Below are 12,158 nucleotides of genomic sequence, written 5' to 3' on the forward strand. Positions count from 1 at the left end.
TGCTGTATTTACTGTTCCACTGTCCCTTCATAATACCTCGGAAACGCACCAGCATTCCCGTGAACTTACCAGAAAAGAAGTTTACTAGCAGATGTTAACCCCTCTAAATGCGTGTCATTTGGAAGGTCCCTTGCTCCCTGGTTTGCGGTTATTACAAACAAACTGATTAGAAACTTACCCTGAACTCTGGCAACCACTGCTGCGTGTAAAAGCCAGGGCCCCGCCACAAAAGGCCCCAGGCTCTGTCGCTGTGGTGGTTTTGTGGTTCACGGGGGTGGGGCAGCAGGGCTAGGGGTATACTTCAGGGTCTTGGTATCAGCCTCCCAGATCACGGCCAGTCTGGCGTGCTGCGTTCTCTCAAAGGTCTGGCACGCTTGCAGCCATCAGCACATTAGATGGTCGCACTGCGCTCGGAGAAACAGACACGAGCTGAACAATGGGAAAAACAGCAGCAGCAATCCGTCCGTGGATCCGACCCCATAACCCAGGAGTTTCACAATGAGGCAAGAGCAACTTAACTCTCATGGTGGCTGACAGTGGTGCTAACGGCAAAGTTTTGGGCAATCTCTCACGTACAAGAGGATGACCTAAGGGGGGGGATTGTTAGATTAATTAAAAAGGAGGCCATCAGATGGAGGTGGCTCTAACGTCACAGCACCTACGTAAGCAAACCACTACGTAAGCCTACATGTAAATTCTCAAGGTCACAAGAATGACCTAAGGACAACCAATCCGGAGGGCCAAAGAGGCTTTAAACTAGAGCCAACCGGTAAGCTCCTTCCTTTGCTTTCTCCTTTTCCCCATAAAAGTTTTTCCCCAGCTCCCGTGGCCAGAGTGCTTCCGGCCCCTTCTGCTTCGGTGCTGCTGATTGGCGTGGATTTTTGCTCAAATGAATTCCTAAAGCTTTCATATGCCTCACTTCTATCTATTCACACACACATGATAATCACTGAAGGTAGCTTTCACAGTGCTTATCAAAGGCAGCAGACAGACAGCAAACGCTGCCAACTTTGGGCTTTAATATGCGAACTTTCCCAAAGAGCCTGGATCTCCAGCCGTGGGTTGTTCGGGGAAACAGGCGACACACTAACGAGGGACACAGATAAGCAGAGCGCCCTTATTTTGATTTATTGCGTTCTGAAGTACCATGGGGGAGGGCCTGAGAACAAGTCTGCTTCATCAGCAGTTCTAAAGCCTTATTACCTGAGATTTACATTCTGGAGGAAAAAAATTGAGACTGAATTTTTAATACGTACATCATCCGAGACTGGGGTTTGGGCCCTGACAGAACTTGTACTAGCCTGATAAAGGCTATGCCGGAGTAAAGAGACACCAGCTAAACAACGAATCCCGGTGAACGACGTGGATTTAACCAGAAAGCCACATACTTTAGCATAACACCTGCCTTTGGGGCTTGTCAGAGACACTGGCTGCGTGCAGGCCGCTCGAGCAGCGTCTTCCCTGGGGCTCGCCGCCAGCCCCAGCATTGCCGGGAAGGCCCAGTCCTTGGGTGGCATTTCTCCGCCCCTCTGCTCCCTTTCACTTCTCATCGTCCCGCCCGTAGTTAATTGTCTGTAAGGCCTGAGCTATGAGCGTCGCCATTTCTCGGGTGCCCGCAGCCACCACTCTGCAAGACATGAGGTCGAGAGGTCCACCTGAGGACAGAGAGAGAAGAGAGGGCGCCTGAGTCACTGGAGAAGGCAGAACAGTCCCGAATGAGGACTCGGCGCCAGGCTCGAGGCGGGACCAAATAGTGAGGTCGAGACGTGAGCCTGGCCCGAGTGAGGGCGCAGCCCCTCAGCACCCACTCTGCTGTCCCAGCAAGAGAGCAGTCGAGGCTGCGCTGCGGGAGTGCAGGCTCAGGTCCAGCAACGGGACTGAGGTTCACAGGATCAGTCAGACCAGGACAGGGGACAGTAGTTCTCAAACGTCTGCGGCATGGGTGGCACCAGGGACCCCAGGTGATGGAAGTCCCAGCCCGCAGGTCTGAAGTCTGAGCAGTGACCCGATGTAGGCTGGCAAACAAGTCGTGACTAAAAAGCTAGAGAACGGGATCTCAAGAGATCCACCCAGTCTTAGACCCCTTGTTCCTAAATGTCAGAGGAGGGGTCTGCCTGAAGCTTGGCATAGTTACGGGGGCAGAGATGCTACGGGATTTGCCCCCAAGGGGTCAGTCACTTGGACACAACGACCTTGAAGTTGAAGGACAGGTCACCTTTTGGGGTCCGTTCCCCTAAAACCTCACAGGGCGCTCACGCTGTACACCACGCTGACCCCGTGCTGAGTTACAGGGCGCGGGAGTGCTAGCCTCCTCTTCCTGGAATGGGGAGCGTGACGTTTTTTTGGCCCATCTCATCGGATTGCGTGGAGTCAGAACGTGTACGTTAGAAAACCGTCAAACGTACGCCAGTGTGCAGTAATGGTGCTGCTACTATGTGGCCATAGCCCGATCCTGGGGTCTCTTTTCCTGCCTCGAGGCACAGAGTAGGAAGTCAGGAAAGCTGAGAAGGCACGGGCCCCCTGTTCTTCCAATGTCCTCCCATGGTCTCTCACCAACAGACTCTGAGGAACTTGGGGGAGGGCAGCACTTGGTCTGGTAGTGGTACTTAGTCTAATCTGAGGGATGCTGGGTCTGGTGGCCTCACTTGGTTTAGTCTGGGGGACATCAGGTCTGCTGTATTACCAGGTCTAGACTGGGGGATGTTGGGTCTGGTGGCGTTACTGGGTCTAGTCTCTGCTGTCATTTCCCTGGGGATGGACAGCGGGCCGAGGGTCAGAGGGGCTCACCCGAAGTGTCCATCACAATGCCACCTGCTTCTCTAATGATGACTGTGGCAGCGGCCAGGTCCCAGCAGTGCAGGCCAAACTGGTAATAGGCGTCCGCAGCCCCCGAGGCCAGGTGGCAGAGCGCCAAGGTGGAGCTCCCAATCACTCGGACCCTGGAGGAGAGGGGAGAGGGCAAAGGCTCCTGTGAGCAGCACTGGGCGCAAGCCGGATTTCTCTTAAACTGCTGACGTCATCCAAATTCACCCCTCTGCCGGGCATTCCCAGTCATTAAAAATGAGCCATGGGGCTTCTCTGATAAACTCTAGATTCAAGATCTGGGGTGCAGAGCAGCGCCATCCAAGAGAACTTTCTGTGAGGATAGAAATGGTCTGCACTGTGGCCGATACTAGCCACCAGTGGCTGCTGGGCACTTGAAATGTGGCTACTGCCACTGACTAACTCAAGTCTTAACGCTACTGAACTTGAAACTGAAATTGCCTCATGGCGCTAGCATAGACTGAGAGAGGGTGGAAACGGGAGCAGCTTCACACGACTTGGATTTATTTTTCCTAAATGTTTGCTGGAGTGGTGTGATTTATGGAGGGCTCTAAGCCCACACAGGATTCGCTGGTTGGGGGCCTTAAGATCTGTCACTTGGCTTCTGGAAGTGCTACTCGGGAAGGAACAAAGGTGCCCCAACAGCTGGCCGCACGAGGTAGCACCCCAGTCAATGTAGCATCATGTGGCTCTCCCGGCATCCGCATGGGGCGCGGGGGGGCCGCCTCCCCTCACCGGGGATCTCTTCCTCTTTGCCTGGGGAGCTATGAGCAAGACTGTGCGTTTGGCACTTTCCTCTTTGGCCCCGGGGTGCTCCGGGAACTGCAAAGTCTTACCCGTGAGCTTTGGCGTGGAGTAACCTCTCCATGTTGCTCAGGAACAATTTCAGAGTGGCAGGGTCACGTTTGGGGCCGATTTCCGTTAGAACCAAGGCCTTGGAGATATCTGCAGCAGAAAGAATGCCTTGTGATCAGGAAAATCAAGTCTCGGATCCAGCTGAATAGTCAGGGCTCCCTCTGAAGCAAACCTCAAGTATCTGCCTCTCCTTCCCGCTCAGAACAAGCACCATCTGTTGAGAGGTTGACATTATGAAGTTTTCCGATAGCTGTGCTGAACCGTGAGGACACGGTGAAGAGAGGGCAACAGACCCCGCACCTGCCTACTCCATCCTCATTCCTTTAAGGCTGCTTTCTGTTTCAGATTTCAGAGGCAGCAGAGCCTCGGTTCTCTCTCTTTTCAGGGATAGTTAGCATAGAAGAACCTGGAAGAGTCAGGCGGCTAATGAAAATTACCATCACTCGGTCATAAATAAAAACTAAATGACCCCAAACTGGGACCACCCGATGTCTGAAAGACAAAAAAGAAAAAAGCCTCCTCAAATACATCTGTCTTTAAAAACCGTTCTGTAGGGGCGCCTGGCTGGCGCAGTCGGTTAAGCTTCCTACTCTTGGTTCCGACTTGGGTCTGATCTCGGTGTTGTGAGATTGAGCCCATGTCAGGCTCCATGCGCGTGCGGAGTCTGCTTGGGTTTCTCTCTCCCTCTCCCTCTGCCCCTCTCGCTCTCTCTCTAATAAATACATAAACCTTTAAAAAAACAAAAAAAGCTTTCTCTAACTGCTATGATCACAAAGACAGAAATAGCATCTCTGCGGAGAAAGCAACTTTTAAATAATGACTTGGCGGGGTGCCTGGGTGGCACAGCGGTTAAGTGTCTGCCTTCGGCTCAGGGCGTGATCCCTGCGTTCTGGGATCGAGCCCCGCATCAGGCTCCCCCGCTGGGAGCCTGCTTCTTCCTCTCCCACTCCCCCTGCTTGTGTTCCCTCTCTCGCTGGCTGTCTCTCTGTCAAATGAAGAAATAAAATCTTTAAAAAATAATAATAAATGAATGAATAAATAAATAAATAAAATTACTGAAGTTACTAAATGTTCAATGCAAGTGCCTTCCTGTGGAGCCAGTGACGTTTGTCCTTGTTGTTGAGTCAGAAACGGCACATACAGAGCCTTCACTCGGTCCTGAGACGGGAGCAGGAAGCTGGCCCGAGGGTGCCAGGGACGTGCCTGGGCTCCCTCCCTATGCCTGACTCATGGGCAGGCGATCACAGGCAGTTTGTCTTTGCTTTGCTAGATGCCCAAACACAACCACGTTTAGTCTGTCGGGCCTGGTCAGGCCTTCTGGCTGGGCACCATCGGCGGCCCCAGCGTAGTCAGACAGCAGCGCAAGGCCACTCCACGACCTGAAGGAAAAACACACTCCACGAGTTACGCCCCTCAATGGGTCCAATCCTACATCGAGACCACACAAAGTCTCTCACTGAGGGACCGGATGACGGTGAGGGGGCCACCTCCTCTCAGACAGAATCTATATCCATTTTCCCCTTTTCTTAAATTGGAGGCTCTCCTTGTCTACTCTAAACCACTTTCTGAAAATCGCTTGGCCCCACACCAGTTACCCGCCTAGGAGACGAGGTCTGAGTCACTCTGTGCCGGGCACACCAGCACCCCAGGGGAGCTTCTGACGCCCCTCCCACGTGTCCGGTGTGCACGCGATGGGCTCTGCCCACGAGGGGCCGTGATCCCCGGGGACGGGTCACTGCCCGAGCTCCTGATTCTTTCTCGGGGCGGCAAACTGAGAAGGTATTTCCCCCAGGGGAGGGAAAGAAGACCTCCTTTGAAGAAAACGACATTGACAGAACCAGGGGCAGTAAATGCTTAATAACTAGTCACCGATGCGGGACGCCTGGGTGGCTCAGTCAGTTAAGCGTCTGCCTTTGGCTCAGGTTGTGATCCCAGGGTCCTGGGATCAAGCCCCGCATCGGGCTCCCTGCTCAGCAGGGGAGTCTGTTTCTACTTCTTCCTCTGCCTGCAGCTCCCCCTGCTTGTGTTCTCATTCTCTCTGTCAAATAAATAAAACATTAAAAAAAAAATAAGTAGTCACTGATGCAATGAGCACTTTCCTTCAATCACCAGCATTAAAGAAACACTGGTAAGAGTCCTCTTAGTTGGGTTGATTTGCTAAATTAGTAGCATTTTTAAATTTATGAGCGGAATGTTGGAGTTGAGTAGAGTTTGGCTGGCTAGTGTAAGAATCTAATCACTAGGGATAATACTATTTTGATGGGGGGGTGAATTCTGGATGATAAATATTTTCATCAAAAACACTCTTGAAAGATAACATACTGAAATCTGGGGAGTGACTGTTAAATTAAGAAGGATGTGCTGTCCTAGAGGAAGCCGAGGAGGGAAAGAGAAGTGCGGGAGCAGGGCATGTTGCCTGATACAGCTTCTAATTTCCTTATCTAGCTTCGAATCTTCCACACACACCCACATCAAAACACTGTATTTTTAAAAACAGTGCATTCTATTACTTGCTCCTTTGCTAACACAATGTATGAAGCACATCCTTCTCCACCATTCCGTACTTGAAAGGACTGCATGCTGTTCCACTCAGTGGAAGGACTGCCATTGGCGGAACCAAGCTCCACAGATAAACATTCTCAATTCCTGTGATCATAAACCATGCGACCTCGATCTCTTCTTCTCTATAGGTTTGTGCACCTGTGTTGATTGTGTTTTCAGGATAGGACGATAGAAGTGGGATTTCTGAGAGCATGCATATTTTAGATTTTGATAATTTTTCCCAAATTGCACCCCCCCCAGCTTTATCAGTAGTACCACTGTCCCCTCCCCACTAAGGTATGATTCTGTACTATTTTCAAGACCCTAATAGTATCCCTCGCTCTGCGGTATATGCTTCAAGAGTGATTTTCCCAGGAAGCTAAGATCAAAAGAATAAGCCCTACATATAAGGGATTTCCTGGCTCCAGGATCGCAGTCACCCTGGGAGGACGTTAAGGAAGACACTGACGATTTCCTTCCAGGAACTAGAAAGCCGAACAATGAGTCAGGGCGCTGTACACCCGAAACTACAGAATGCTAAATGGCAATTATACCTCATTAAAAAAATGTGACTACTCGTTCAGGCCAAGGCCTAGCCCAATCTGCCCTTATCAAAGGGCTGGGCTAGCTGCAGGGTGAGTGGAGAGGAAAGTCCCTGGAAGGCCAGCCCAGACAAGCAGATACCCCTACAGGCAGGGCTGGTGCAGGAAGAGCAGAGGGTTTCAGACTAAGTGCCACAAGGCTATTTCACAAAGGGAAACCAAGCAAAGTGTGGAAACAGTGGCTCACGTTTACCAAGCTCTTGGTCTCTCCAGACAGGCCAGTGCTAAGCACTTTCTACTTATGTCTCCATTTCCTCTATTCCATCTACGGTACACTTATGATCCCATTCCCCTTACATTTATGAAGCCTAGAGAAGTGACCTGCGTGAGGCCATGTGGCCCTTACGTGGTGAGGCCCAGACTTGAACTCAAGCTTGTCCAGTGACTATGTGAAAGAAAGCGTTTCTTCCCATAGTTTTTAAATTTGTGAAGAAATATCTCTGTATCCAGTCCTTTCCTCTTCTTCTAGCTGCAATGTATCCATTCTTTCTCACACTGGCGAATTTTTTTTCCCAAATGAAATCAAGAACAAGGAAAAAGGAAGCCTGAGTGCTGCCACCTACAGGCAAAATGCTTTTTATGGTTTTATTTTACCGTAGATAAAACAATCTCTAACATCATCTTATGATTATTTCTAGCTACCCATAATCACTGATTTTTGCATTTTGTTATCCTTTATACTATATTTACCATAATATTTTAGCTCAATCAAATGTTAACATATATATGTATTTTTTAAAGATGTATTTATTTATTTGAGAGAGAGAGAGTGAGTGAGCAGAGGGAGGGACAGAGGGAGAGGGAAAGAATCCCAAGCAGAACCCCCCCGCCCCACCGCTGAGCGCGGATCTGAGGCTAGGCAACCCCAGGACCCTGAGACCACGACCCGAGCCGAAATCAAGAGTCAGACGCTCCACCCACTGACACACCCAGGTGCCCCCACAATGTATATATTTTCTAATTTAAAATATTCTGTGACTTCATGGGTGTGGGGGGGGGATGGGGAGTTATTGCTTAATGGGTACAGACTTTCACTTGGAGAGATACAAATTTTGGAAACATGGTGGTGATGGTTGGAAAACACTGTAAATGTAATTAATGCCACTAAATTACATATTTTAAATGACATTTTGTGCTGTACATATTTCGCCACAATAAAAAAATCCAATAGATTTTGAAGTAGGGCATCTCTGTATACTTTCAGAACAAACAGATTTTAGGAAGAAAAAAAAAATCATCCATTAATAGGACTTCTAACAATTTGAAAACCCTTGCTCTGGTTGAGCAAGGTTAAAATACCCCAAGTATCAAAGAGCAATGTTGTCTTAAGAGAAATGCACAACTTAAAGGTAAGAGAAGAAGTCATTTGTAGACACTGAAATATGTACTCAGGGAAAAGGAGCCGATCATGCTTTAACGTCTAGGAAACACCCCTCTGAACACAAACTGCTTTTGCTGAACACAGAGCCCCTGTGACAGCACTTACACCAGTGTGTATTTTTACACACCTGTCCTAATTCTTCCAGACTTCTTATAGACCATTAAGAGCTACCCACAGGAAAATAAAATTTAATTCTATTTAACTTAGAAACATAAGTACTAGGGAAAAAAACATAAGCATTAGATGGAAGGTTGGTGGTTTGGTGGGGGGCTGGGGAGAGACAGTGTGGGGAAAAGGGCTCAGTGGGCACAGGGTGAGAACCTGGAGCCAAGTGCATGTGCAGCATTGTGAATGCACTAATTACCACTGAATGCCTCACTCTAAAACGCTTAATTTTAGGGGTGCCTGGGTGGCTCAGTCGGTTAAGCGTCTGACTCTTGATTTTGGCTCGTGTCGTGATCTCCAGGTTGTGAGACTGGGCCCTGTGTCGGGCTCTGTGCTGGGAGTGGAGCCTGCTTCTAAGATTCTCTCTTTCCCTCTGTCCTCCCCTCCCCCCATGCACTCTTTCTCTCTAAAAATAAAATAAAATAAAATGGTTAATTTTACAGTATTTGACTTTCAGTTCAATATATTATTTTAAAATATTTAAAAACTTGTTCTTAATAAACAAGTAATTTGAGGGAAAAAAAGTATTGTCTAAAATTCAGGGAAAGAATTGGAAACCTCTGTAAGGGCCACATAGTTTTTAACTTATCCAAACCCCGTCTGATAAAAACAGAACAACTAGGAGGGGCGCCTGGGTGGCTCAGTCCTTAAGCGTCTGCCCTTGGCTCAGGTCATGATCCTGGGGTCCTGGGATCGAGCCCCGTGTCGCATCGGGCTCCCTGCTCAGCGGGAAGCCTGCTTCTCCCTCTCCCACTCCCCCTGCTTGTGCTCTCTCTCTCTGTCAAATAAATAAATAAAATCTTTAAAGAAACAAAACAAAACAAAAAAACCCGGAACAACTAGGAGAGCTACAAGACAAACTATATCCACAAGGTATATCCAAACCCCAAAACACAAGTGGATGGGGGAAACCTCCAACAGCTACAAGACCACATGGCATCAGGAGGAAGAGAGAAGCACCAGAAGAGGTGCAACAGCCACTCCCTGGAGACCGGCACGGGCCAATATGAGAAGCTCACCCAGAGAGGGGCCAAGCACGTAACAGTTCATGACTGTGGTACTGGGCGCATGGTCAAGGCTGAAAGGAAGGAGCCACCAGCCCTACCATCTCCTATAACTGACTTATAAGCACCTCTTAGGGGAAGGATCCAGCACTGAATAGAAACACATGGGAGTAAACTCCAAATTCACTAAACTAGAATAAAAGAGGCAAAGAAAAGAGATGATTCAGGTAACAGTTAAGAAGGGGAACAGATGGGGCGCCTGGGTGGCTCAGTCGTTAAGCGTCTGCCTTCGGCTCAGGGCGTGATCCCGGCGTTATGGTATCGAGCCCCGCATCAGGCTCTTCTGCTATGAGCCTGCTTCTTCCTCTCCCACTCCCCCTGCTTGTGTTCCCTCTCTCGCTGGCTGTCTCTCTCTCTGTCAAATAAATAAATAAAATCTTTAAAAAAAAAAAAAGAAGGGGAACAGAGCCAAATATATATATATATATATATATATATAAAGCTAAGGCCAAGTTTGGGAACATTTAAGAAAAACAACAGACAAGGGCACTCTAGAACTAGAAAAAACTACAAAAAATGTCCTAAACTCGCCCCCCACCCCCACTATCCACAAGCCCCTCCCAATTTTAGGAATACAGATTTCAAGTAGAAAGAAGAAATTAAAAAGAATGATGGGTGAGTCTCACACACACTTACATGTGAAAAAAAAAAAAAAAAGAACGAGAAGAACAACTCTCCAGTCAATCAAGGATTGAAAGAAAGATTTGTCCACAAAACAGAAGTAGTTTTATGTAAAAATAAATAAATGAAGAATACATTAAAAAAAAACAGCCTAACTAGAAAGTGGAGGGGCCAGAACTTAGGAAGAATTGGAAAAGAAACTATTTCAGAAAAGATTAAACGGAAGCAACAAAGAATAAACAGAATAGACTGTGCTTTGTAAGAAATGGAGGGGAAGGGGCACCTGGGTGGCTCAGTCAGTTAAGCATCTGCCTTCGGCTCAGGTCATGATCCCTGAGTCCTGGGATCGAGCCCCGTGTCAGGCTCCTTGCTCAGCAGGGACCCTGCTTCTCCCTCTGCCTCTGCCTGCTGCTCCCCCTGCTTTTGCTCGCTCTCTCGCTAGCTCTCTGTGTCAAACAAATAAATAAAATATTTTTTAAAAAAAGAAAAGAGAAATGGAGGGCAAAAAAAAAAAAAAAAAAAAAAACCAAACTGGTGGAACTGGTGAAAAGGATTAAAGCAAAACTGGAATTGTGGAATTGTGGAATAGAAAAGACGAACGGAAAAGAGAAGCAGAGAAGCTCCAACATACTTACAACAGAACACCCAGAAGACAAAAACAAAGCAAAAGAATCTGGAAATGAACAAATACTAAAAACTGTAATTCAAGAAAACTCTTCTGAAAGTAAAAAAAAAAAAAAGAAAAAGAAAAAGAAAAAAGGGTCTTGAAATTGAATATTGAAACGGTGTACCATGGCATCTTAAAAAAAAAAAAAAGGTGAGTTATGATGTGCCTAGGAAACTAACTGAAAACAAATAACACTGAGATATACTCTATTAAAATTACTGTACTCTAAAGAAAAAAAAATCCTTTGGGCATTCAAGCAAAAAACTGGAGTCCCTTATACGGGCAAGAAAATGAAACTGTCTTCAGACTTTTCAACGACAATGTTATGCCAGAAGATGACGGAGACAATTTAAGACAGTCAACGCAAGAAAATGCGAGCCATGTGTTTTATTACCAGAAGAATGGACTTCCAAGTATAAAGGCCACTGACAAACTGTTATGGACACAGGGAAAGATTGTGATTATTATTCCCAGGAGGTCTTCCTGAGAGACCAACTGAAGTTCCCGAGTGTGGCCCCTGAGCCTCTTTCAGGAATCTGTAAAGTTAAACTAAGCCATTATTTGCCTTTTTCACTGTATTAACATTTGCAGAGTAGATAAAGCAAGGAGGGGCACCACCTGTTCTGGCGGTCGATGCAGTCTTCTCTGCTACACTTACATTCTGCAGGAAAATGTCAGTTTTACTCCAGAATGATAAAATTCAAGCTTTCAAGTGGAGATTAGAATTTGGGAAGACTTGTATCTACTGCCAAAAGCTTGACACCTTCCCAACACTTAAAGATTTCTCATAAGAGTGGTGATACTAATGAGTATGACTTTCTTAGTATTTTAAGATCAATAGGTCAACATTTAAAAGAGCTTAAAAATGTCAGTGAACCCATATTTTCCAAATGACCAATACATGATGTTACAAAGTCATCCGTGAGCAAAAGATCCATTCAAAGTAGGAAACTGCCCAATAAATTTCACAGTCACAGAATACAAAATATTCATTGATATGTCATTAGGTTTCACACTGCAACTAACCTTTAAGAAACCAACAAAAGTCTATTAAAATATTCCTCACTTGTCCCTTATCCAACTACTTATCTGTGTAAGACCCGATCTTCTTCATATATCAAGATAATACATTACAACAAACTGAATATAGAAGCAGATATGAGAATCCAGTTGTCAATGTTCTATTAAGTCAGACATTATAAAGGGATTTGGAAAAATTTGGAGGTCTGCCTTCCACTCAGGTCGTGATCCGGGGTCCTGGGATCGAGTCTCGCACTGGGCTCCCTGCTCAGTGGGGAGCCTGCTTCTCCCTCCGCCTGCTCTACCCGTCATTCCCCCTGCTTGTGCCCCCCCAACAAATAAATAAATAAAATCTTTAAAGAAGTCTGAAATGCATAAATACCTATAGATAACTTACATAAATGAAAGCTCTTTTGGGG

General features: G+C 47.0%; 1 protein-coding gene across 2 annotated transcripts in view; it reads right to left on the bottom strand.

Annotated features, from left to right (window-relative positions):
• Positions 1 to 1,113: 1,113 nt before the first annotated feature.
• IMPA2 (inositol monophosphatase 2) overlaps positions 1,114 to 12,158 on the bottom strand; it is a 42,755-nt gene continuing 31,710 nt past the window's right edge. For both annotated transcript variants that reach the window (XM_040619635.1, XM_040619634.1), the window contains 3 exons: positions 3,660 to 3,768; positions 2,788 to 2,939; positions 1,114 to 1,655 (listed from right to left, as the gene is read on the bottom strand). In XM_040619635.1, the coding sequence (XP_040475569.1) occupies positions 1,540 to 1,655; positions 2,788 to 2,939; positions 3,660 to 3,768 (377 nt within the window). In that variant the 3' untranslated portion in view covers positions 1,114 to 1,539. The remainder of the gene's footprint in view (positions 1,656 to 2,787; positions 2,940 to 3,659; positions 3,769 to 12,158) is intronic.

The sequence above is a fragment of the Ursus maritimus genome, unplaced genomic scaffold (assembly GCF_017311325.1).
Source record: "Ursus maritimus isolate PB19 unplaced genomic scaffold, ASM1731132v1 scaffold_33, whole genome shotgun sequence".
Lineage (NCBI taxonomy): Eukaryota > Metazoa > Chordata > Mammalia > Carnivora > Ursidae > Ursus > Ursus maritimus.